The sequence below is a fragment of the Lolium rigidum genome, chromosome 6, assembly GCF_022539505.1.
Source record: "Lolium rigidum isolate FL_2022 chromosome 6, APGP_CSIRO_Lrig_0.1, whole genome shotgun sequence".
In the NCBI taxonomy this organism is placed as follows: domain Eukaryota; kingdom Viridiplantae; phylum Streptophyta; class Magnoliopsida; order Poales; family Poaceae; genus Lolium; species Lolium rigidum.
In genome coordinates, this window is record NC_061513.1 from 287,802,904 (window position 1) to 287,827,981 (window position 25,078).

Sequence of the window (25,078 nt, forward strand, 5' to 3'; positions counted from 1 at the left end):
CTTGTCGATTGCCGAATGGAGTTGTCGTACAGGGAGCCGATGGCAAAATATCGGCTCATCTTGCTGTCTGAGGCCAAGCTGTTGTATAAACTTATTTTGCTAAAGTCGATATCAGCGTATCGGCTCTGTTTTCTGAAGTCGATGCCCGTGCATCGGCTATACTTGCATGCTGTTAATCTCCATATGTTTTCTCAAGTCGATGCCTGTGCATCGGCTCTGATGTATATATGTTTTTTTTTTACTGGCCGATTCTGAAATCGGCCCCCACATCTCACTGTCCATCATCCCACATGCTTGGGAAATATTTCTTGAGGTGTTGACCATTAACAGCCACGGGGAACTTTTCGCCGCTCAATTCCTCCAGCATGTACGCATTACCCTTCAAGGCCTGGACCACTTTGTACGGGCCGTGCCAATTAGGAGACCATTTGCCATATGCCTTATCCCTGGTTCCCAATGGCAGCACAGCTTCCCACACAAGATCACCAACTTGGAACTCCTTTGGCCTAACCTTTTTGTTGTAGGCACGAGCCACCCTGGCTTTGTTCTCCTTAATCTTCTCCAACGACCAAAGCCTAAGTTCTGTTGCGTCCTCAATAGTGTCGCTCATCAAAGCTGCATACTCTTCAGCTGTCAGATCATTCTGAAACGTGACGCGTCTTGATCCAGCCGTAATTTCCCAAGGCAATACGGCCTCCTGTCCATAGACAAGCTGGTACGGCGAGGTCTTTATAGCTCCGTGGCACGACATGCGGTAGGCCCATAACGCTTCTGATAGCTTCTCGTGCCAATCCCGAGGGTTCTCGTCAATTTTCCTCTTGATCAGCTTGATCAGGCTTTGATTGGACGCCTCGGCCTGTCCGTTAGCTTGAGCATAATATGGGGATGATCGGATCAGTTTAATCCCTACGTCATCACAGAACTTCCTGAATTCTTTAGAAGTGAAGACCGAACCTCCATCGGTCGTGATAGTCTGGGGGATTCCAAACCTATGAATGACGTGTTCTTTCACAAACTTGATCACGTCCTCTGATGTTACTTTTTTCATAGGGACGGCCTCTACCCACTTGGTGAAGTAATCTGTGATAACCAAAATCCATTCATGTTTTTTACCCGATGCCGGATGGATTTTGCCGATCATATCCATGCCCCACCCCGAAACGGCCAAGGCTTAATGATGGGGTTCATCGCCGATGCTGGCACCATCTGAATTTTTCCAAACATCCGACATGCTTGGCACCCCCGTAATAATTGAAGCAATCTTCAAGCATAGTGGGCCAATAAAACCACGATCGCCCGATCAACCACTTCATCTTATGAGCCGACTGATGCGTTCCACATGCGCCTTCATGCACCTCATGTAAGAGCCGATTGGACTCAGTCGGTCCTAGGCACTTGAGTAGCAATCCTTCTAATGTCCCGTAGAACATATCGTCTCCTATAAGGACATACTTCATGGCTCTGTATCTCACCCGTTTAGGTGCCCCCGAGCCGAATCTTTCAAATAATCGAAGATCTCGGCTCTCCAATCATTCTGTTCCGAGAATTGTATCCGAACTTCCGCTCCGTCGGCTATATCTATGTAGCTCGACGCCATTTGTGCGAGATTGTTGGCATCGGTATTCCGGGACCTTGGGATCCAATTGAAGTTGATGTACCGGAGCTGTGTCATCAACTCACGGCATTCCACCCAATATGGGAACGGCGATTCGCTTTCGCAATTATATTCCTCCGTGAGCTGGTTAATCACCAACTTCGAGTCTCCGAAGAGCTCTACGGCTTCAGCTCCAGCCTTCCAATAACAATTCCATTCCTTTACGTATTGCCTCATATTCGCTACGTTGTTGGTGCAAGGGGTAGATAATCGATGGAGAAGGAGTATTCTGCCCCCGAGGCGATACGAGCAGAATGCCGATGCCGCAACCATCGTCACAAACCGATCCATCGAAGAACATAGCCCATGCACGAATGGATAGTGCTGCTATATTGGTGCTGATCCGTTCAGCGATGAGATCGGCTAACGCTTGGCCCTTAACTGCCTTCGCAGGCTGGTACCGGAGATCAAATTCTGACAGCGCAAGCATCCATTTACCAAGTCGGCCTTTCAAAACAGGGGCCGACAACATGTGTTTGACGACGTCCGATTTACAGATGACGATGATCTCCGCCGTCAGAAGGATGTGATGAAGCTTGGTGCAGGTGAAGAATAAGCGAGAGGCAAAGTTTCTCGACCTCAGGGTATCTTGTCTCCGCGTCCAGCATCCTTCTGCTGAGGTAGAAAACGACTCTTTCAACGCCGTCGCAAAGTTGCACCACCACTGAAGCGATGGACGTATCAGCTACTGACAGGTAGATGTAGAATGGCCTGTCTTGCTGGGGCGGAACTAGCACAGGCGGCGTTGTTAGATATCGCTTAATTTCATCAAACGCCTGTTGCTGTTCTGCCCCCCAGTGAAACTCGTCGTCAGACTTGGTCTTCACCAGCGCCATGAACGGCTCGATTCGTCCTGACAAGTTAGAGATGAACCGCCGGACGAAATTGATCTTGCCGATGAGGCGTTGAAGCTCCTTTTTCGTGGTAGGCGGCTGCATGGTACGCACCGCCTCCTGACTTTTCAGGCCGATCTCAATTCCCCGTTCATGAACCAGAAAACCTAAGAATTGACCAGCCGTCACGCCAAAGGCACACTTCTTCGGATTCATTCTCAGCCCGAATTTCCGAGTCCGTTCTAGGACGCGCCGTAGATCGTCCAAGTGCCCCTCCATGGATACCGATTTGACCACCACGTCGTCGATATAGATCTCCACCAACTTGCCGATCAGATCATGAAATATATAATTCATGGCTCGCCGGTATGTTGCACCAGCATTCTTCAAACCAAAGGTCATGACCACGTCCTCGAACAAGCCTACCGCCCTGGTACTCTGAATGCGGTCTTGTGTATGTCTTCCGGGGCCATGAAAATCTGATTATAACCGGCGTTGCCATCCATGAAGCTCAACACCTTGTGGCCAGCAGCGGCGTTTATCAATGTTTCCACCACGGGCATCGGATATTCGTCCTTTGGGGTAGCTCGTTAAGATCTCGGAAATCGATGGCCACGCGCCATCGGCCGTCCTTCTTCTCCACCGGAACTATACTCGGAGATCCACTCAGCATACCCGCATGGCCTCGATGAATCCGGCGGCCAACATTTTCTCAATCTCCTTCTTGACTTCTTCCGGAATCTCGGCCCTCATCTGACGTGCTCGTTGTTGGAACGGCCGAAATCCTTTCTTCGGGGGAGGCGATGCTCAATGATGCTCCTGTCCAAACCGGGCATCTCTGTGTAATCCCATGCAAAGCAATCCGGGTATTCCTTCAACAGGGCTATCATCCGTCCCCGAGCCGCGGATCTAACTTCTTGCCGATAAAAGTAGGTCGAGGCTTATCCCCGGGACCGATGTCAACTTCCTCTAGCTCATCAGCTGATGTGAACCCGTACCCCAGCTTCCCGTCACCTGTGAGGTCGACTCCGCATACTGGGAGAGCGGGCGATACGGATACAGCGGGCCGATTACTAGCGTCGGCTTCTACCTTGATCATCACCAGGATGTTTTGGCGGTGTCGGGGCCGATCACATGGAGCAGCCTCTTCCTTGTCTTTGCCATAAGAGCAGTTGCCCTCGCCTTTATCTTCATCAAGGGGGTGTCCCAGTTCTATCATGTTGATGTTGAACGGATGTCCTGGTTGGCACCTCCCGGGGTGAGTACCGTTAATCCCGTCAACGGCACGCGCCGGTGAATTATGCGCTCCTGGTGTCGCCGATGTGCGCGACAACGGCAAGCGGGGCTGGAGTGGCACTTTTCCTTGGTAGGTTCTGAGAGCTGACTCTAACAAAGAGTGCGGATTCTTCATGACCTCCCTGATCATCCGAACGGCGACATGCTCCAAAGTATTCACCGAGGCTCTCGGAACGGAGGCGCAACGAGTGAGCCACCATGCCACCAATCTCGTGGCGTACGGCCCTGGTACGTTCTTCTGACGGGACGGATAGGTCCACTTCATCGAGTGCGCCTTCCGGTGAGAACTCCTTCCGCGTGACGCCATGCGGACGGGTCCTGCGATACGAGCCGATGAGGTCGGCTTCGAGGGTAGCCTTGATCTCGTTGTACTGCTTCTTGAGCTCGTCAGGCAGATCCTCGTAGGTGACTGGCGTGCCGTCCGCCATCTCAGATGTAGATGGCGATGTGGTTGATATAGAGATTGTCCCACCGGGCGTGCCAGAATGTGTTGACTGCCAAAACCCACCGGCGGGCAGCGGCCTTGTCAACACTGTAGAGCCGGGAAGAGCCTAGAGCTGCGGCTGGCTGAGACCCCTCCGAGCGACGGCCCGCAATGCTCTTCGGTCACACGCGGCGTTGCGAGGTGCAGGGCGTGCCACCTGACCTATACCTGGTCGGGAAGGTGATGAGGATGCCTCGCTTAGTTTCTGCCGGGGCATACATGTAAACGTTAAATACGAGCCTCGATCGGCTCTCGGGTAATCTCGTGAATCGGCTCAAAGAGCCGATCCACCCATGATCCGTACGGGGTGCACGAATACTTGGTGGTCCTGCTTGATCAAGATGAAGCTAATGAGATCTACGACGATTTAGGGTTTTCACCGCATAATCGGATCATCCTACTCCGAGGTTGGGCCTTGCGGCCACGCACGGTGCTCGTAAGCCGATCCTAAACAAGGCCAAAAAACCAACATGAAGTTGATCCTAGGAACATCCCGTTTAGGACTTGCGAACGCCACCCTACGTGCCACTTGGATCCTCCCCCCTTTGTAAGGCCTAACTATTGCGGATATTAAACTAATCCTTGTAGAACAAGGAGCAATCGTAACGGATCAAATCTACTAAATAATGATCAAGCGGGTGCCGCCCCACACTCGAGATAGGCGTGAGGGCGGCTAGATATGCAAGGGTTGCACTACGTAAGCATGCTTAAACGAAGAACAATGCTAACCCTAACACATCTAATGATAACTACGTTGCTCGCCATCAAAAACGCTTCAGCACGAGCAACGCATGAACAACGTGGGGCTTGTGCTGCCTAGATCGCAAGATGCGATCTAGGCAGCATGTCGCTTACCTGATAGAAACCCTCGAGACGAAGGAGTTGGCGATGCGCCGAGATTGGTTTGTTTTTGGGGTTGAACGTGAGTTGTTGTTTATTCCATAAACCCTAGGTACATATTTATAGTCCGGCGGACTCTCTAATGCGGGCGTGCACCAAACCGTGCACGAATAAGATTCTATCTCTAAACTAAGATACGATCTAATATGTTACAGATACACGGGCAATTAAGCCCAACTTGGTATAAAAGGCCGATTCACATACTTCTTCTATATATATTTCTTCACACCCATCTTCGATCACGGCCCACCTCTGACTTGGTCAAATTCTGGTGATAACAGAGGTCCCCGAGCTTGTTTCTAGATTTACAACAAGTCCAAGCTCATTTAAAACGGAATTTGTATGCATCTTCTACTGCGTTTTCATGTTTGAAGGTTTTACTGGTTTGATTTTTATAGATAGTCCAAACCTTCTATATTGTTTTTTTACTCAATGGGTGGACTGTGATTTTTCTATGCATAATATTGTAGAGCTCGTTGTCGTGATTCCAACGATCCCACGATCATCGAAATCGGAGTCCGGATGCACAAGTTGTCGTATTTTCGGCATCTGGCTTGGCATGCTGGGTGTATTCTGATGGGCTATAAAAGGGGCCTTCTTCCCCATTGTTCATAGGGTTCTTGAGCACGTTTTTAGCAACCATTGTTGAACCTCTTGAGCTTGCTTCCTCTCCTTTCCCTCCTATGATTAGCATCTTTTTGAGGGCTGCGGAAGAGGAGAACTAGATCTACAATCCCACCAAACAAATCCTCCTCTAAGTGAGGGGAACCTCTTGGATCTAGATCATGGAGTCATTGGTTGAGCTCCACAATTTTTCTTCCTCTCTAATTTCACCATAGCATTTGTTGCTTTGGTGGTATTTGAGAGAGAAAGATTTGAGCAGTTTTCTTGGTTTTCTTGCTTTGCATCCTTGCATAGTGTTGATCTCTCCATTACGATTAGTTCGAGTGAGAGACCGTGGGCTTGTTACTCTTGGAGGATGACCTCCTAGTTAGCTTGGCGGTTGGTGCTCCAGTGACTTCTTCGTGGAAGATTGTGAATATGCCCAGGCTTCTCCTTCGTAGAGGTTGTGAAGTTATTGTGGATCTTGCCATCTCTGGAGTGGAGCAAAAGCTAAACATAAGGGAAAGGTCTTTGTCCTTCGTGGAATTGGCTTAGAGAAGAAGGTGAGCCTTCGTCGCGTTCGAGAGACCTTCGTGGTAGCCCGCATCTCTGCAACGTGACGTACCTCACCTTGTGTGGAGGAACACGGGAATACATCTTCGTCTCCGCATACTTCGGTTATCTCTATTTCCGAGTTTACTTTCCTTGTGATAGCCATCGTGTTTGAAGTACTTATATCTTGCATCACTTGTGCTATATATATATATCTTGTGCCTATCTTTCTTATCTAAGTTGTTGTTGTTGTTGTTGTTGCACTTAGTCGAGCCTATCATATTTATGTTTTGTGCTTGTAAAATAAACGTTAGTTTAATTCAGCATTCTTATAAGCCAAATCCGTAATAGTTTTTAAAACTTCTATTTACTCTCCCTTTAGGCGATATCTCGTCCTTTCAAAGGTTGATCCATTACAGGAAAACATAGATCCATCATCACATGTTTACTATCATATTAAATCAACCCTCTATATTATGACTTTGGGGAAGCACTAAACCTATTTATTCAGTTACCTCTGGAGATCATCAGACTCAAATGTATTTCGTCTTCACAGTATGAAATTTTCCCTGCAAGAGGCGTTGCGTGAACAATTGAATTTTATATCTGTATTTTGTCTTGTTCCGCATCAACAAATGATTATCATGCTAGTTTCTTGAAATTCAATTGGAAGTTTGGTACTAACCCAGAGGAATAATTCCAAAGCACAACAAGTTTTGCCATGAATGACATTTCACGCACATAAAAATGAAGATTTTGGCTCAATCGTAACGCCAGCAAATTATAACCTTGAAATTTAGACATGGATCATGCATATTTTAAGTACATTTGAAAACGATTCTCTAATGAACAATTCCAAAGTTTGTCAACTAAACATTCAAGGGACTGTAAATTTCAACTTATTTTAGGAACTAATTTTGGCCATCCTCAACTTTTTTGTTAATTTAGTTGAGATGGTTCAAGTTCTAGAAGATGATTTTGCCTATATCGATAGTCCACAATTAATACTTCAATTTTCAAGTTTGACAACTAATGCTCAATGACCATTCAAGAAAAAAAGCATGCACTATATGGTGATGGATGTTTTCCACTAAAAAGGTTTATTTTCATAAAAGCAAGGTAAAATATTTTCTATTTCTTTATACCTACTAATAAAGAAAGTAAGGCTTCTCCCCAAAATTTTCGTCCGTTTTTAAATTACCTTTTGTTTTCAGTTGAATTTACGAGCAATGCCACCGCCCATGTTACATAACGATTTGTTTAGTGGTTGCATAAAAAGAGTTTGATCTCTCCGTCGCGTGGTTGTCCTGGGCTCCAGCAGGCAGCAGCCCAAACAGTCCCCTGCCGACCGCCCGTCGCGTGGTTTTCCTGGGCTCCAGCAGCCCAAACAGTTCCTGCCGAGCGATTCGTCAACGCCCAGGAAAACCATGCACCCGTTTCTGCTCCCGGCGCCGAGATCCGCCCCCGCCCACCTCCATGCACCTCTGCCTCACCACCGACTCTGACCACCGTGCCGCCGGATGCATCTCCTCTACCTACTTTCGCCTTGGTGATTCGATCTGAAGTGGACACGCTGCGGCCGGCCGGCCGCATCTCCTCTGCTTACTTGCACCTTCGTGTGATTCGATCTGAAAACAGCGTCGCCGGGCCGGTCGACCTTAGCGCCGACTTGGCGGAGATGTAGGAGGCGGCTATGGGCTCACATGGAGATGACGACAAGGCCTGGTGCGAGCAGCGCCACATCCGAAACACACGTTCCCCAAATCGAACCCACAGACGTCGCACGAGCTCCGTCCTCGCCTTCGAATCATGAACCGGAACAGATCGAGGTTACGGCCGCGGAGGACCTTGATGGACTGCAATTGAACTCGACGAGTTGAGCTAAATCAGTGTTGCTAACCTCCGTTCGGTTAATTTTGTACAGATTTGATAGAACACGAGTGGCATCTGCTGATTGGCCACTCATTTACTCTGCTGAAAAAATTGCATCCCTCTCACAGATAAACTCACTTTTTCCTAGCAGCCACAACTCCTGATGCTTTTCTACATCTATTGCTAAAGAGAAGAAGTTTGCATCCATGCAGTCCTTCACGATCTGTAGAGTTACACCTCTTCATTGGTGTCAAAGGGAACAAGATGCAGGCGCTCAAGGAGGCAAGTAGAGAGGACAAGATTGGAGGTCTTGCCGTCCGCGGCCACGAGGATAAAAAATCATCCTGGTCAGGACTCAGGAGTTTCCTCCGCTGGCCCAACATCGTCTTATTCCCATCAGTGCAGGCCAACCTCGATTCAGCTGAACCAACGGGACAGATGCGGAGAAGTATGTTCCTAGAAAAAAAAGGATACAGAGAAGTATAGGACTACACATCTGTGCGAAAACATGCAGTGCTCTGGAGTAATTTATGTAAAGCTCTAAAACTAATCGTTGTAGATTTTGCCCCTTTTTTACACTAAGAGATTTTACTCTTTTTGATGTTCAGAATTCTCAATATTAACTCTGTTAGGATAGTTGAGCTGATATGGCTGCCACCGACAGGGACCGCAACGAAGAGATCTAGCTGTGTTTCGACATGCGGCAAGGGTGCAACGAGATGCTCTCGCGAGTGCAGGCCGGGGCGTCTAACTCAACGATGCAAGTAATTTTTATGTTGAATGGAGATGCGAAGGTACCCAAGCCACGCCTCATCTCATGCCGAACTGACAGGTGTCAGGTCTGCAACCTTCACTCCACCATAGCATAATGATTTTGATATTGGTTCCCGCATATATCAGTTGTTTTGCATGAATCCGTGACAACAATAAACACCAAGATGCATATGCATATGGTTGCGTACCTATAAGTGTGAGGTCTACTTGCACGCTTGGTTTGTCGCATTGCACATATAATATATTAGCGAAATGTTGACATGTTAAAACTAGCATGTAATTTAATTTATTTTGCTACATTAGAAATTATTGTAAGGCTAAACTATCTATTTGCACTAGAATGAGGATTACCATTTATCACGGAAGTCAATATTTGTACAGATTCACCTTTCCCTTTGGATCTTTCATCATTATTAAGCTTGCGGTCCCATCATAGTTTTACGTATCCGTGGTTACACCTCGATGTCTTTGTCAACACGCCACACTACCCAGCGCCCTATTCCTAGAGTACGGAAGTCGTTCCTCCGGTGTAATGCACGGGCACTTTTGCTAGTTAAGACCTAAGGGAGCTAACATTACATGAGTTGTTGCCATTGTTCCGGCTATGTTGGTCTTCATGAGAGGAGGAAATCTTGCACACATCAATTAAGCAAGTCAAGCTTCTTGATGGGCCAAATGTTCCAACGAGAGGTACAAAGAAGTTAGCCCATGGTTCAAAACTATTTTTACTGATTAAGAGCAGGGTCAAGGCCAACACCCTAGACCGGAAATAAAACCAACTTTGGCGGCATAAGCCACTCAAAACTTTTGCGCATGCCTATTAGCCGGCATGGTGGAGAAGATCACGTGTCTTGGCCCCAACTCAGCTTCGGCCAATACACCGTGAGATCGGCCTTTACCCGTGAAGATCGCTTCGTTGTTGACAAAAGCAACACAGGCCAGGGAACTTCTTCAACAACCCTAGAGAGTGCAGATTCAAAGGTTTGGAGAAAATTATGGGAAAACAAGGATCCGGGTAAAATTATCATCACCCTTTGGAGGTTAGCACACGACTTCCTCCCATGTGGTCATCAACTTCAGAAGCGGAATATACTTGCATCGGCAGCATGTGTGTTCTGCAATCAGTACGGGACTGTCGAGCATAGTTTGTTGTTGTGTTAGTATGCCAATGCAGTTTGGCAAGGAATTAAGTTTGCACGAGGTTCACAGGAGGAACTCTTTCATCTCACAAAGAACTTGGGTTTTGGAGTTCCTTGATCTAGCTCAGATAATCAGATCACTACGGGTGCCGTCGTAGTATGGCACATTTGGGATGCATGGAAGAAAGTTCGAGAGGAAGAAGGATTTCTACATCCGCTATCTCTGGCTGCGAAGGTAAATGCATATATTGACATGATTCTTGTTCACCTATACAAACCAAATGCTAACCACAGGCGTGAGCTATCTTCGAGTGCCAAATGGGCTCTGCGCTGGAAGGTACGGTTAGGGTGAACATCGATGCAGCCATTTTCTCGTCATGGATGGGATAAGATGCATTAGATCCATAAGAAGGTTCATCGGCTTCTTTTCTAATCACAACACACCGCACGGAATGGTAAGCGATGCGGCGACTTCGGTTAGCTATTCCCATCATTTTTAAATATGCTCAACCAGACTTAAGAAACTGGTTTGGTTTAGGCACTTGAAAATATGTGTATTATTTTTGAAAAGTATATTTAAATTTTGTATTTATTGTTGAATGAAAAATTGTATCAAAGTTATGTTTTGGTGTTGATTCTCGATGCTTAGAAAAACCAAGATTTACACGGTTCAAAATTTTCATATTGGACTTTCTGACCTCACCGAAATATCCAAAATGTAAGAAATTGGGAAAATTCTTTCAGGTTTCGATCGATAGAAAGCTAATTTAATTTATGAATTTTTACTTGATTTATTATTTTTCGAATTTAGTTTGAACTTGGCCTAAAATTTGAGGTAATACTTCCGTATTTCTGAATTTTGTTGAAAGTTTCAGCCCTAACAAAGATGAATAATTTGGGGGCACATCAATTTTTGCCATGAATCACATGTTGCACATGTAGAGACGTAGAGTTCACTCAATGACCATACTCCCTACGATTCATAGTATTTGATGCTAATCCGATTCATATTATTTGATGCTAATCCGATTCATATTATTTGATGCTAATATAGATGTATCTACACATTTTAGTTATAGATATATTCATTTTAGCATCAAGTAATATGGATCGGATGGAGTACCAAAAATGGATACCCTAAAAATTTATACATGGATCCTTGATATTTGAAATACCGAAGATGATTCTCTAATGAGAAATTCCAAGGTTTGTGTGCTCCTCCGTTAACGAATGTTCAAAGGACTAAGTTTTGTTAATGTTCGCTGACTTCGGAAATTTAGTTGAGGTGTGGTTCGGGGGTTCTAGTCGATAGAAAGTCGAGAGTTTAATTATACATTAATTTTCAAGTTCATCAACTAATGTTCTTAAGAAAATAGGTGTGAAAAGGGTATATGCATCCAAGACGGTACTGTTAAGGACGAAGCCAAGATTAGGCCATACACTGGGCCGGCTATTGCCTCATAGGCGACAGAAACTTGCTTAGGCTATTCCTGGGTGAAGCCTTTGCTGCCATGCTCTTTCGCAGTCTGAACTCTCTAAAGCATATGCAGACATGTATGTGTCTCTGCTGTCTGCTCTCTAAAGTGTCAGAAATGGCCGATTAATTGAAGGATGAACTAATGTAGTCTAATCAGGCAACTCAATAGTGAGGGGAAAAACTGGAACAGATATTAGTACACACAAGTTCCAGATCTTACTCTTTCTCTGTTAACAAACTGCAGTTCTTTGCGTATTTCTGGTGTCTGCTACTTTTTTTTTTTTGAATGGAACCAAGAGCAGCAACTGTTTGAGAAAACATGGGGCCTCATTTTCATTAGTTCTCACAATCGAAACTTCGAAAAATCTCATGCACAAGGTTAGAGTTCCAAAATTATTTACCCAACACAAGTACAATGAAAGTCCATGTCCTATTTATTGTTCGGCATACTGGAACATGGTCACACGTTTACAGCTGAAAGATACACAACACTTCGATACAGAACTACAACATTCTTCAGCAACTCCAAAGAACACTGACACAACTGCTGCAAATCAAGGGTGTACGTCCCAATCGGCATGCATTTTAGCCGGAGATCTCGATGGACTTCACCTCGGGCTTCTTGGCCTCAACCTTGGGCACGGTGACAGTGAGCACGCCATTCTTCAGCCCAGCCTTCACCTCCTCCACCTTGGCGTTCTCCGGCAGGCGGAAGCGCCTGATGAACTTGCTGCTACTGCGCTCGACGTGGTGCCACTTGTCGTTCTTGACCTCCTTCTCCCTGCTGCGCTCGCCGCTAACAACGAGCAGGTTGCCATCCTCCACCTCCACCTTGACCTCCTCCCTCTTCACACCGGGGAGATCCGCCTTGAAGACATGGGCCTCGGGGGTCTCCTTCCAGTCCACACGGGCGTTCGCGAACGCGGCCATCTCTGTGTTGCCAGAGGCTGCCGGGACGATTGAACGAAAGGCGTCGAAAGGGTCAGTCCAGAGGTCCAGGGAGAAGGGGTCGAACACGTTGCTCCTGTTAGGATTGATCTCCACCGCACCAGAGCCCAACGGCTCTGGCACGACCCCTTGACCTCGTCCGCGCCCTGATCGGGAGCGCCCAACCGTTCGCTGGTTGGTGGGCCCCTGTCGCCTGCACTATATAGAGTGGTGGGGGCCAGTGGCACAAGGTACGAGGTTGCCCTGAGCTGCCACTCGCCCCACCAGACGACCCACCGATTAGGGTTAGTGCAGTGCCGACGGGAAGCTCCGCCAACGCCACCCCTCTCAGCTCGACCTCATGACGTTGCCACCATGACCACTCCTTCCGGTTCCTTCTCCCTGGTACGTCGTCTTTCCCTCTCCATCTCTCTCTCACGCAGAACATACATGGACACATTCTTTACAGATACAGTACTACCGATGTTGATCTGCTTCTAGTTAATCTCAGAGAAATAACATTGGTATCAGAGCGTAGTTGTAGATCTAAATCGGTAGAAAAGATTACAGAAACGTATCGCTTCGAGATCCCGACAGAAATGCAAACCCTAGATGGCTAGATCGGATCGAGAAAGGGCAAAGAAAAGAAAAGTTTAACCGGCCGAGACCACCAGGCTCGCCGGCAAAGTCTGCGCCGCCTCTTGGCTGCGCCGCTCCTCTCGATCCCGATGCGCATCGGCATGCCGAGGCACCGGGAAGAAGAGCAACCTCTCTTGCTGCTGATGCTGCGAGACGGGGCAAAGAAAAGATCTTACCAGACCTTACCGTCGACGCAGCAGCTGCTGCCGTTCGTGGTCGCTGGCAAAGGGCACCGCCTCCGGTTATCTTGACGGCGGTGCGCTCACCCTCGGGTGAACGCACACACCAGCAAGAAAACCAGGGGGGCGCCACCGCCTGCCTCCGTTCCTTGGCCGCCGCGCCGGGATCTGGTGGAGGAGGATACAAAAAAAAAAGGGGGAGGAACTCGTCCCCGCCCGAGTGCTGGGAGAGGAGCTCGCCCGCGAGGACCTCTTGTGAGGAGGAAAGGAAAAGAAATAAAGAGGCCCCGGACGAGCCGCCGCCGAGGTGGGCTCGCCGTCGCCGGCGTGGCACCGGCCACGGGCGTTCGAGGCCTTGTTCTCTCCGCCGCCATCGTGCGGGAGAAGAGATAGAGAGGGCAGTGCTGAGGCTCAGGGAGCCGCCGGCCGCCGCCACCCGCCGCCGGCGAGCTGGGCGTAGCGCGAGGAGGCGCCGTCGCCAGCCGCCAGAGAGGAGGCGCGGGGGCAGAGAGGGTGGCTGGGGGAAAATGATTAGGGCTTGAACACGGGCGGCCAGTTGGGGGCGTTTTGTTCTCCCGATCTGAAAGGGCGGCCGTCCGATCGAAATCAACGGCCAGGATGATAACCCTAGCCGCATCCCTGGCAGGCCGCGTACGGGCTACGTGGCCGAGCCGTGTGCGGGCCGCTGGCAGGCCGCACAGCGTACAGGCCGCGTGCGGGCCTTATTTTTCGGCCGTGTTGGCAGGCCGCCACGTTCAGGCCGCGTCCGGGCCGCGTAAAGGCCGCGGCAGCAAGCCGCGTGCGGGCCGCGTTGGCAGGCCGCCACGTCGGTGCCGCGGTTTCGGCAGCGTGGGCGCCGCGTGGCTGCGTGCCGCTCGGTGCGTGCGGGCCGCGTGGACCGCGGGCCCACGCCAGCACAGTAACAGTTTTTCCAGAGGTTTTTTAGGCAATTTTTGGGCTGTTTTTTGGCCAATTTTTGTCTAGTTTTTGCTGAATAAATATGACCAACGAAATATTTGCTCAGAAATTAAAGAGTGAAAGTTTATGCCTCTGAAAAGTTTAAAAGTTAATAGTTTAAAGTCAAAGTTTCCGCTGCAAATAGTGAAAGAAGCATTCTTGTCAAGTTTTTTTCCTGAGCAAATTGAACCAACGAGATATTTGTTTTAGGAAATTAAAAAGTAACAGAGATGCTTCTGAAAAGTTTAAAGTTTGACTTCAAAGTTTCCGCTGCAAATAGTTAAAGATGCATTTTAATGCAAAAGTGATAATCAAAATTTTAAAGAAATGATTAAAGTGATTATTGTGACAATTATGGTTGTGTTATTTTTTGACCAACGTTATTAATGACATGATCGTGATTTTTTGCAATAAGAGGTGCATCTATCTCTATTTCTGCCCAACGGTGATATAGATTTAATTGCACAAACAGTTGTATGTTCTAATTTTGACCAACGTTGAATTACTGCATGCAATTGTTGTTATGATCTCATTTCATTATGGTTTAAAGGTGGGTACCACTTGATGAGCTGCATCAAGGATGTTCCAACCCTCAGAGGTGACAACTACAATGAATGTAGAAAGAAGGTCGATTTGTGCTGAGGTGGACTGGGTTCCCACAGCCGGTCAGACCAAAAGATTCAGTCAGAAATGACAAAGATAATGATGCTGCATGGCAGAATAAAAGGTAGCTAAGTGCCATTTATAAAGAATACAATTGAGAACGCTATTGTGAGCTCAATTGCAGAGTGTGCTTCCGTAGGGGAGTATCTTGAAAGAATAAAGAGTCAGTTCACTGGTTCTTCAAAGATATGTGCGACCCAGCTGCTGAAGCAACTGGTGACAGAAAAGTACACATGGACATGAAGGACATGGCGAGTGTGCCATATGGTTGTAATAATGCTTATGTGGAGTTGCTTTACTCCATGATGAGATTTATTTATTGTCCTTGCGTGAAAAAGGTGATGTATGTGTGTAATGTGAATGAGAATGTATCCGTGTCGGACAAACAACAAAAGAAAAGAAAAAGAACTGATGAATCATCGAAATTATGGCACTGTCGCTTAGGCCATATTTCGAGGGGGAGAATAGAAATATTCGTTAAAAATGATATTCTTCCTCCATTAGAATTCTCAGACATAGAACAGTGCATCGATTGCATTAAAGGAAAATTTGTAAAGCAAATTAAAAAGGGTGCAAATCGAAGCACAGCAACACTAGAAATAATTCACACCGATATATGTGGACCATTTCCTGTGAAAAGTGTGGATGGCTATGATTCTTTCATAACATTCACGGATGATTACTCCCGATATGGTTATATTTATCTAATAAAAGAAAGAACAGAAGCGTTGGATAAATTTAAAATATTCAAAGCTGAAGTTGAAAATCAGCATGATAAAAGAATAAAGATAGTCACGTCTGATCGTGGAGGGGAGTACTACGGTCGACATACTCCATATGGCCAAGTCCCTGGACCTTTTGCAAGGTTTCTACAGGAGACTGGAATAGTCGCCCAGTACTCGATGCCGGGCGAACCTCAGCAGAATGGGGTAGCTGAAAGGCGCAACTGTACCCTTATGGATATGGTGCGCAGTATGATGAGCTATTCCACCCTACCATTTGGATTGTGGATTGAGGCGTTAAAAACGCTATTCACATTCTAAACAGAGTACCAAGCAAATCGGTGCCCAAAACGTCGTATGAGCTATGGACAGGCAGAGTGCCTTCTCTAAACCACCTGAAAGTGTGGGGGAGCCCTGCTGAGGCCAAAGTATTGAATCCAAATATCGTAAAGTTAGATACCAAAACAGTCAGCTGCCATTTTATTGGCTATCCTGAAAAGTCAAAAGGTTATCGTTTCTACTGTCCAGAGAAATACACAAAGTTTTTGGAAACGAGACATATTGTCTTCTTAGAGGAAGAAATGATGAGGGGGAGCATGGTAGCTCGGAAATTTATCTTGAGGAGAAGAGGGTGCATGCACCTAATCCGATGACTCAGGAGCCATTTTTTGCGCTACCATGTGCACCTGTACCGACGATCCCTGCGATTGTGGTGCAAGCGCCTGTTGTGACTCCACCCATGACAACGATGAGTGAAAATTCGGAACCTGTCCGTCAGGAGCCGAATGAACCATTTGTTGAGCATGAAAGGGAGCATCAACAGCCACCTCTAGAGGCAAAAGGATTTACACAAAGAGAAGGGATATATTACAATGAGACATTTTCTTCGGTCTCATGTAAGGATTCCTTCAGAATCATCATGGCACTAGTTGCACATTTTGATTTAAAGTTGCATCAAATGGATGTAAAGACGGCATTTCTAAACGGGGATTTAGAAGAAAATGTCTACATGAAACAACCCAAGGGTTTTATCATGGAAGGCAAGGAAGAAATGGGATGCCGCCTAAAGAAATCCATTTATGGATTAAAGCAAGCCTCCAGATAGTGGTATCTAAAGTTTAATGAAACAATCAAGAGATTTGGATTTAAAGAAAATATTGAGGACAATCGCGTCTATGCAAAGTTTAAAAGTGGGAAATATATTTTCCTAATCTTGTATGTGGATGATATTCTGCTTGCCAGCAGTGATGTTAGTCTACTGCAAGAGACAAAGAAGTTCTTGTCCTCAAATTTTGATATGAAAGATCTTGGTGATGCGTCATATGTTTTGGGCATAGAAATTCACCGAGATAGGAACAATGGAGTATTAGGACTATCGCAAAAGTCTTATTTAGAAAAGATTCTAAGTAAGTATAATATGCATAAGTGCAGTGCCACACCTGCCCCTATAGTCAAGGGCGACAGTTTTGGGAAACATCAAAGTCCCCAAAATCAATACGAGCTCGATCAAATGAAAGCGATTCCATATGCTTCGGCTATTGGAAGCCTACAGTATGCACAAGTGTGCACTCGCCCTGACTTAGAATTTATCACCGGAGTACTCGGTAGATATCAAGAAAATCCAGGTTATGAACACTGGAAAATGGTAAAGAAGGCATTGCGTTATGTGAAAGGCACAAAGAACTACATGCTAACATAGTGATTCCCTAGAGATACGAGGGTATTCAGATGCAGATTTTGCGGGGGATAAAGATGATAGAAAATCCACATCTGGATATCTGTTCACCCTCGCAGGGGGAGCTATTTCGTGGAGTAGCTCCAAACAGACGATAGTTGCATCATCCACGATGTATGCAGAATTTATAGCATGTTATGAAGCCACGGGGCAGGCATTATGGTTAAAGAAATTCATACCCGACTTGAAAGTGGTAGATTGTATTGACAAACCACTAAAGATGTACTGCGACAATGAGCTCGCAGTATTTTATGCTCACAACAACAAGTCGAGTACAGCTACGAAACCAATTGAGGTTAAGTATTATGTTGTGAAACACAAGGTCCAGGATCAAACTATAAGTCTCGAGCATATAAGGACAAAAGATATGCTTGCGGATCCGCTAACGAAAGGCTTACCACCCAGCGTGTTCAAGGAGCACGTAGCCGGCATGGGTTTAAGGGAAAGTCTTACCTATCCTGGATCATAAGAGGCCCAAAAGTAAAAGAATTTGTTTCAAAACAGAGAAGTGTATTGTGGCTGTCTGATTCTATCAGCAATAGAGCTGTGATGATGAAACATGCCCTATGGACTGATCCAAAATGAAACGAATAAAGTGAAAGTATAAAGTTAAAAGAAAAGTTGAGATCAAGGGGGAGAATGTTAGGATTGATCTCCACCGCACTGAGCCCAACGGCTCGGCACGACCCTTGACCTCGTCCGCGCCCTGATCGGGGCGCCCAACCGTTCGCTGGTTGGTGGGCCCCTGTCGCCTGCACTATATAGAGTGGTGGGGGCCAGTGGCACAAGGTACGAGGTTGCCCTGAGCTGCCACTCGCCCCACCAGACGACCCACCGATTAGGGTTAGTGCAGTGCCGACGGGAAGCTCCGCCAACGCCACCCCTCTCAGCTCGACCTCATGCCGTTGCCACCATGACCACTCCTTCCGGTTCCTTCTCCCTGGTATGTCGTCTTTCCCTCTAGATCTCTCTCTCACGCAGAACATACATGGACACATTCTTTACAGATACAGTACTACCGATGTTGATCTGCTTCTAGTTAATCTCAGAGAAATAACAGCTCCTCCTCATGATCGACATCGTCGGTTGCCTGGAGCTACTTCTGTTTCTGTGCGGGGTAATTGTTGGCAAGTTTCAAATCTGAATCGCTATCTGAATTAACTTTTTTTTCGGTTAGTTTCAGCTGAAGTGGGAGGCAGTCTATTTATAGCTTCTCCAAAGAGTGTGGGCCATTCAATCGTGATGCACCTGGAGTTCTCTGGGTTTTCACGTTTTCTTCTAGAAAGAGCCCTCACCACCCGTCTCAGTCTAGACTAGCCCAGGAAGTTCCTGGGTGCAGGAATTGTGCATACAAGCAATACCGGCGCACCCACCAATAGCACACAAGACTACGAGAGAGTGATCTAGAAAGTAGAAGGACGTTTCTAGGGTGAATAAAAAAGAAGGAAACAGATTTAGCTCATCGACCGAAGAGAACTCTAGATACTTCACCACCAATATTTCAACACCATATAGGTACCCAATCGTCTCGACTCAATACAGTATAAGAGAAATCAAATCATGTAAATTTTATTCGTCGCGTTTTTTCAGAAATTCATTGAAGTGCCCTAATCATTTGACAAAGATGACATCCGCACCATGTTTTCTAATCTAGGGAAAAACCGTAGATAAGGATGCATGTCTTAGTTACATAAAAAAATGAACCCAATCATAGTTTGGCCGCATGATTCAGGTTTATTTAAGAAGTTTGATATGAACGAAAGGGCATGCCAATTTGGTTAATCCTTGAGAAGCCCTTATGGATTCACACTTCACACAGTAAATTCCAGGAGCAAGGATGTGTGATGGCAAGGTGGATAGAAATGTTAATATCTTGTTCCACATCCATTTATAATCATTAAATAAGCATTATGTGGATAATTTAGTCTAAATTTTGAGAGTCATGATGTTTTATATAGCTAGTTAGAAATAACATTAGAGTAGAGTATATATAAAAACATTTTTCGCCATACAAATAAGGAAAATAAGCTAACGACAACGTGGCGCACAACGGCTAAGCCCATGATTTGATTCTTTGAACTCCAACAAGATTGAAATAGCTGACTGTGCCAAATATTTTCTGGGTTGCATTCATTTTTGAAATATAAAATGAAATTAGTTACAATATGTAGAATTCGTTGTCAATTTTTTTAAAGTTGCGCCAAATCATTATTATTAAATGGTAATTGTAAATCGTGCATCATTTGAAACGACAAACATTAGAGAAAACATGATTGTAAATTTCCAAAAAAAAACACCCACTTAACATTGACAGAATCAACACCGCCCGATCGCCCAGCCTCTCTCTGTCTATGCATGCACTTGGAGATTTATCCTATCTATCAATCAATGAATATATTATTTACCTCCATCCAATCACTACAAACACAGAATTTGAACTAATTTGGGAAGAAACAAACCAAAATATCTCCTCATTTTCCTTTAACAAATAATTTGGAAAGCAACCGTGAAAAAAAACTTGAAAAGCAACCGGGTCCTCCCTCACCACGTCCATCAGTCCATAACTCCCCTCTCCACAGGTTGTTTTGTTGTCGTCTATCGATGGGAATCGAGCATTCTGCACGTTGTAGTATGTAAGTCGTCGATATAATAGTTGTGAAAGTACTTATCTGCAAATATTGCATCCCTCTTAGTGGTACAAAAGAAACATTAAAGTTCTGGATATTACATACTTATTGTTACAAGCCAAAAGTGTATAAATTCTTCAATATAATCATCGGTCTAGTCAGGATACCAGTCAACCTCATATTCTACCTGAAACATCTCAACAACTAGCGGAAGTAAAAGAGTGAACATTTTAAGAGCTCATCAGCTTACTTAAGTAGGGTTATAGGTTGCTCGGCTCGACTACCACTACTCGAGACTAAAGGTTCAAATCATGCTATGATGATGTCATGCTTTAGTTGATTGTTTTATGTTATCCCCCTTGTTCTATGTTGCTTTTAAGTTTCATTGTGAATTTGAATTTATTTAGGAATAATGATTTAATTATTCAAATGAAATTCTAATAAAATGAAAATATGATTTAAAAATTTAAGTGTAGATAGGGCATCACAAGCAATACCAATTTTGACCTTCAGTTCAGTCTTAGCGTCAGCCTGGCGTCCCTTCCCAAATTAAATTGAGGATTTCTGTTTGTCGAAAACCCTCCTCATAAACTTGCAGCACCTTGCTCAGGGCCAAGAGACTTTCTATGCTGGCCTCCAAATACACTACACTGTCGTCAGCCAAAAGAAGGTGCGTTACAGTAGGTCCTTGTAACCCAAAGCTCATCCCCGCGATGTGCGGTCTTGGTGATTTGATACGACAAAGTAAGGATCTATTGTATAGACACATTTGTTGATTTGATACGACAAAGTAAGGATCTATTGTATAGACACATTTGCTCGTGGGTGTTGTCAAACTGCTACAACGTTTTCCTTCTTATGTTTGACATATCCGATGAAAAAACTGCGACGATGGAAAAGCTGAAAATTTTGTTTGAACAGTAAGAGTATACTTATTATTTTGTTGGAAATAACAATACTTTGCTGCAATCTTTATTAATTAACAAAACTTACATCCCCAGTCAATATTCGGTTGATGCCCAGTTGCCCACACTCAGCTGTCAGCTAGCTAAAACATGAGCGACGACAGTAGCATTCCTAGAACAGAACATATATTCAACTATTCTAAACGCGCGCTGCCGCCTTAATGCAAATATCTTCAATAATAGGGGCTGCAGCAGTTCCCGTGAATCACCAGTTAGGGGTACTTATAATGTAAGGGTCAAAGACGACGCCGATCTGAGGCTCCTACACTGGGCGGGCTATTGCCTCAGAGGTGGCTAAACTTACGTTGGTATATGCACTTCACTTTAATCCTGGCTGAAGCCCATGATCCTATGCTCCTATTCTCAGCCTGATCTCTGAATCCCGCTGTACCAGGGCCCGTATCTGCTATCTGACAGCTGCATAAATGGCTGACAAATCAAAGGATGTCCTGATGAGTAGGCAACTATAAGTAGTACAACATCTGAATACGCACGGAATAACTAATTTCAGATTAGTGATCTTGCTCTGTTAACAAACTGTTCATTGCGTATATCCTTGTCTGTTGCTACTACTTCTGAATCTGACCAAGAGCAATCAACTGTTTGAGGAAACACGGAGCGACATTTTCCTTAGTTATCACAATCCACACTCGAAAGCCGTCCTGCACATTGTTAATGTTGTCAAATTATGCACCGCACTCAAGTCCAAACGATTTGTTTCTTATTTATTCTTCGAAAAACTGAGACACGATCACACCAGTACAACTGAAAGATACAAAAGAGTTCGGCACACAACTACTCCACACGAACAGGACACAATGGCGGCAAATCGGTGTACTCGCACAGACATCGGCCAAGATGATCCTCATCGCATACACGCTCAACCAGAGATGTCGATGGCCTTGACCTCGGGCTTCTTGACCTCAACCTTGGGCACAGTGACGGTGAGCACGCCGTTCTCCAGCCCGGCCTTCACCTCCTCCACCTTGGCGTTTTCCGGCAGGCGGAAGCGCCTGACGAACTTGCCGCTGCTACGCTCGACGTGGTGCCACTTGTCGTTCTTGTCCTCCTTCTCCCTGCTGCGCTCGCCGCTGACAACGAGCACGTTGCCATCCTCCACCTCCACCTTGACCTCCTCCTTCTTCACTCCGGGGAGATCGGCCTTGAAGACATGTGCCTCGGGGGTCTCCTTCCAGTCCACGCGGGCGTTGGCGAACGCGGCCGTCTCGCTGTTGCCGGAAGCTGCCGGGACGATGGAGCGGAAGGCGTCGAAAGGATCAGCCCAGAGATCGAAGGAGAAGGGGTCGAACACGTTGTTGCGCCTCACGATCGACATGGTTGGTGGCTTGGCGCTACGATTGATTCTAATCGAATGCTATGCTCTACCTGAATTCGCTCAATTCTCGGTTGGTGTCAGCTGAAGTGCGAGACAGTCTATTTATAGCTTTGTCAAGGAGTATGGACCGTGCGCTCTCGTGATGCATCTGGAGTCCTCTGGCTTCTCCATGTCTTATTCTAGAAAGGGATTCTAGACTAGCCCAGGGTACTGGAAATGTGCATCCAAGCAAAATTATAGGCCCACCCACCAACGGCACACAACAGAGTGCTCTAGAACGTAGAAGGAAACAGATTTAGCTCATCGACTGGAGAGAACTCTAGATACTTCACATCCAACACTTCAACATGTTATATGTACCCAATAGTATCGACTCAAGCAAGAATTAGATTAAAAAAAAATCCATGTGAATTTGGTGCTTCATGTTTTTTTTTGTTCATGGAACTGTCCTAATCATCTAAAAAAAGGTTTATTTTTTATGTTTTAAGTATGTAAATTATGTTTCATGTTTTAAAAAAATGATTCGTCCTAAAAAAATGCGTCGTGCCGCTGGAGCCACCCCCGACGCAAATGGACGCGCGGTCGATTTCGACCAAAAGGGCCGACGTCGCGCCGCTGGAGATGCCCTAACAGAAGGAAACTAGAAGTGCCTTTTCCCCTGGCACAAGAGTATGCACCGCACTCTTAAGTTCAAACGATTTTATTTCTTACAGGGAACTGGAAGACGGTCACACCATACCAGACACCAGTAGTAGTCCACAGTACACAGTGGCGACCAAGGAAGGAAACACAAGTACATAGTACCACTCCACAATAACACGCAAATCAAGCTGGTACTGATCATCACACGCACACATTTAGCCGGAGATCTCGATGGCCTTCACCTCGGGCTTCTTGACCTCAACCTTGGGCACAGTGACAGTGAGCACGCCGTTCTCCAGCCCGGCCTTCACATCCTCCACCTTGGTGTTCTCCGGCAGTTGGAAGCGCCTGACGAACTTGCCGCTGCTGCGTTCCACACGGTGCCACTTTTCTTTTTTGTCCTCCTTCTCCTTGCTACGCTCGCCGCTGACAACGAGCACGTTGCGGTCTTCCACCTCAACTTTGACCTCCTCCTTCTTCACGCCGGGAAGGTCCGCCTTGAAGACGTGCGCCTCCGGCGTCTCCTTCCAGTCCATGCGAGCGTTCGCAAAGCCGGCTGTTTCGGAATCCCAAGATGCTGGAACGATGGAGCAGAAGCCGTCGAATGGGTCGACCCAGAGGTCGGTGAAGGGGCAGCGCCTAACCATCGACATCGTTGGCTGCAGTTTCAGCCTTCGCGGAGAAAATGATGGCGAGTGTCTGATTTGTATTTGTTGCTATGCTGTGTGTGAATTTGTGATCTTCTCTCTTGGTTTCAGCTCTTTTTATAGACTTGGGAAGGATGCATGGCGCGATCGGGAGTTCGTGAATCGTGAAGCACCTCGATATCTCTGGTTTTTCCACAGGACCAGTCCATTCCAGACATAAAGGACAAGGTCCACTCACCGACAGCAGGCTGGAGAGTGCTCTAGAACGCAGTAGGCCCTTCCTTCCTGGGCTGAAAATAGAAACAAAGAGAAGCAACGCTGAGCTGGAAAGGAAAACAGAACCAAACCCTCGTCGACTCGAGAGAACTCGCGATGCTTCACGACCGGCACCCCACGACATTATAAGTACCCCGTCGCCTCCCCATCAATTCCAATCCATCTCAACTCAAGCCAGTGCAAATCACATTTAGCAAGAGTGGCCAACATCTTTTCGACCCCTTCATTTTCCCCTCTAAAAAACCTAAGCAACACACCAACCATGTCGATCGTGAGAAGGAGCAGTGTGTTCGACCCCTTCGCCGACCTCTGGGCTGACCCCTTCGAAGCCTTCCGCTCCATCGTCCCTGCGATGTTGGATTCCGACACCACCGCCTTCGCGAATGCTCGCATGGACTGGAAGGAGACCCCTGAGGCACACATGTTCAAGGCGGATCTTCCTGGCGTGAAGAAGGAGGAGGTCAAGGTGGAGGTGGAGGATGGCAACGTGCTCGTTGTCAGCGGCGAGCGCACCAAGGAGAAGGAGGATAAGAACGAGAAGTGGCACCGCGTCGAACGCAGCAGTGGCAAGTTTGTCAGGCGCTTCCGCCTCCCGGAGAACACCAAGGTGGATGAGATGAAAGCCGGGCTGGAGAACGGCGTGCTCACCGTCACCGTGCCCAAGGCTGAGGTCAAGAAGCCCGAGGTGAAGGCCATCGAGATCTCTGGTTGAGCGATAAGGACCAGCTTGGTCGGTGTGAGTGCGAGTACACCCATTTACCGCTTCTCATGTTAATTCCCTTTTTTCGCATCGGTGTTCAGTTCTGTGTAGTTGTGTACCAAACTCTTGTGTATCTTTCAGTTCTATATACTCGTGTGCCTGCTCCAGTTTGCTGAAAAATAAATAAAAACAAATTGTTTGGTCTTAATACTTTGCAAACTCTGACCTTGTGCAAGAAATATTTTTGAGGCGTGAGCGGTGGCATCGATTCCCAAATCTAGCAAGATTGTACCTTTGGAGAAAAATAATTTTATGAGATCTGGTTACAAAATTAACTACCTGGACCAGTTTTTCCGTTTGGCACTTGATGTTGTTTTTTCACATCTAAACTGTGTGGAAGAACGGTGGCTGTCGAGCGTGCGGGGGCAGTATATAGCTCTCCATCTCGTAGGCGGAGGCGTGTTGAACAGTGGCGGTGG

At 46.4% G+C, this 25,078-nt stretch overlaps 4 protein-coding genes across 4 annotated transcripts; 1 reads left to right on the forward strand and 3 right to left on the reverse strand.

The window, feature by feature from the left end:
• Positions 1-12,169: 12,169 nt before the first annotated feature.
• Positions 12,170-13,253, reverse strand: LOC124664314 (16.9 kDa class I heat shock protein 1-like). Its single transcript, XM_047201861.1, has 2 exons — positions 13,170-13,253; positions 12,170-12,622 (listed from the first exon to the last, which is right to left on the reverse strand). Exons 1-2 carry the CDS (start codon positions 13,251-13,253, stop codon positions 12,170-12,172), a joined length of 537 nt encoding a protein of 178 aa, XP_047057817.1.
• An 8,625-nt stretch (positions 13,254-21,878) lies between these two features.
• LOC124661457 (16.9 kDa class I heat shock protein 1) lies at positions 21,879-22,334 on the reverse strand. Its single transcript, XM_047199312.1, has one exon. It carries the CDS (start codon positions 22,332-22,334, stop codon positions 21,879-21,881), a length of 456 nt encoding a protein of 151 aa, XP_047055268.1.
• Positions 22,335-23,191: 857 nt separating this feature from the next.
• On the reverse strand, positions 23,192-23,629 carry LOC124661459 (16.9 kDa class I heat shock protein 1-like). The gene has a single exon (XM_047199315.1). It carries the CDS (start codon positions 23,627-23,629, stop codon positions 23,192-23,194), a length of 438 nt encoding a protein of 145 aa, XP_047055271.1.
• A 532-nt stretch (positions 23,630-24,161) lies between these two features.
• LOC124661458 (16.9 kDa class I heat shock protein 1-like) lies at positions 24,162-24,611 on the forward strand. Its single transcript, XM_047199314.1, has one exon. The coding sequence runs from the start codon at positions 24,162-24,164 to the stop codon at positions 24,609-24,611; it is 450 nt and encodes a 149-aa protein (XP_047055270.1).
• The last annotated feature ends 467 nt before the right edge of the window (positions 24,612-25,078 follow it).

What these genes read in the sequence shown, in the direction of transcription:
- LOC124664314 (XM_047201861.1), bottom strand. Translation starts at nt 13,253, where the DNA reads ATGCCGATGCGCATCGGGATCGAGAGGAGCGGCGCAGCCAAGAGGCGG. An exon ending in GAGCCTGGTGGTCTCGGCCG is followed by an intron (nt 12,623 to 13,169) that starts GTTAAACTTTTC and finishes GGTGCGGTGGAG; the next exon opens with ATCAATCCTAACAGGAGCAA.
- LOC124661457 (XM_047199312.1), bottom strand. Translation starts at nt 22,334, where the DNA reads ATGTCGATCGTGAGGCGCAACAACGTGTTCGACCCCTTCTCCTTCGAT.
- LOC124661459 (XM_047199315.1), bottom strand. Translation starts at nt 23,629, where the DNA reads ATGTCGATGGTTAGGCGCTGCCCCTTCACCGACCTCTGGGTCGACCCA.
- LOC124661458 (XM_047199314.1), top strand. Translation starts at nt 24,162, where the DNA reads ATGTCGATCGTGAGAAGGAGCAGTGTGTTCGACCCCTTCGCCGACCTC.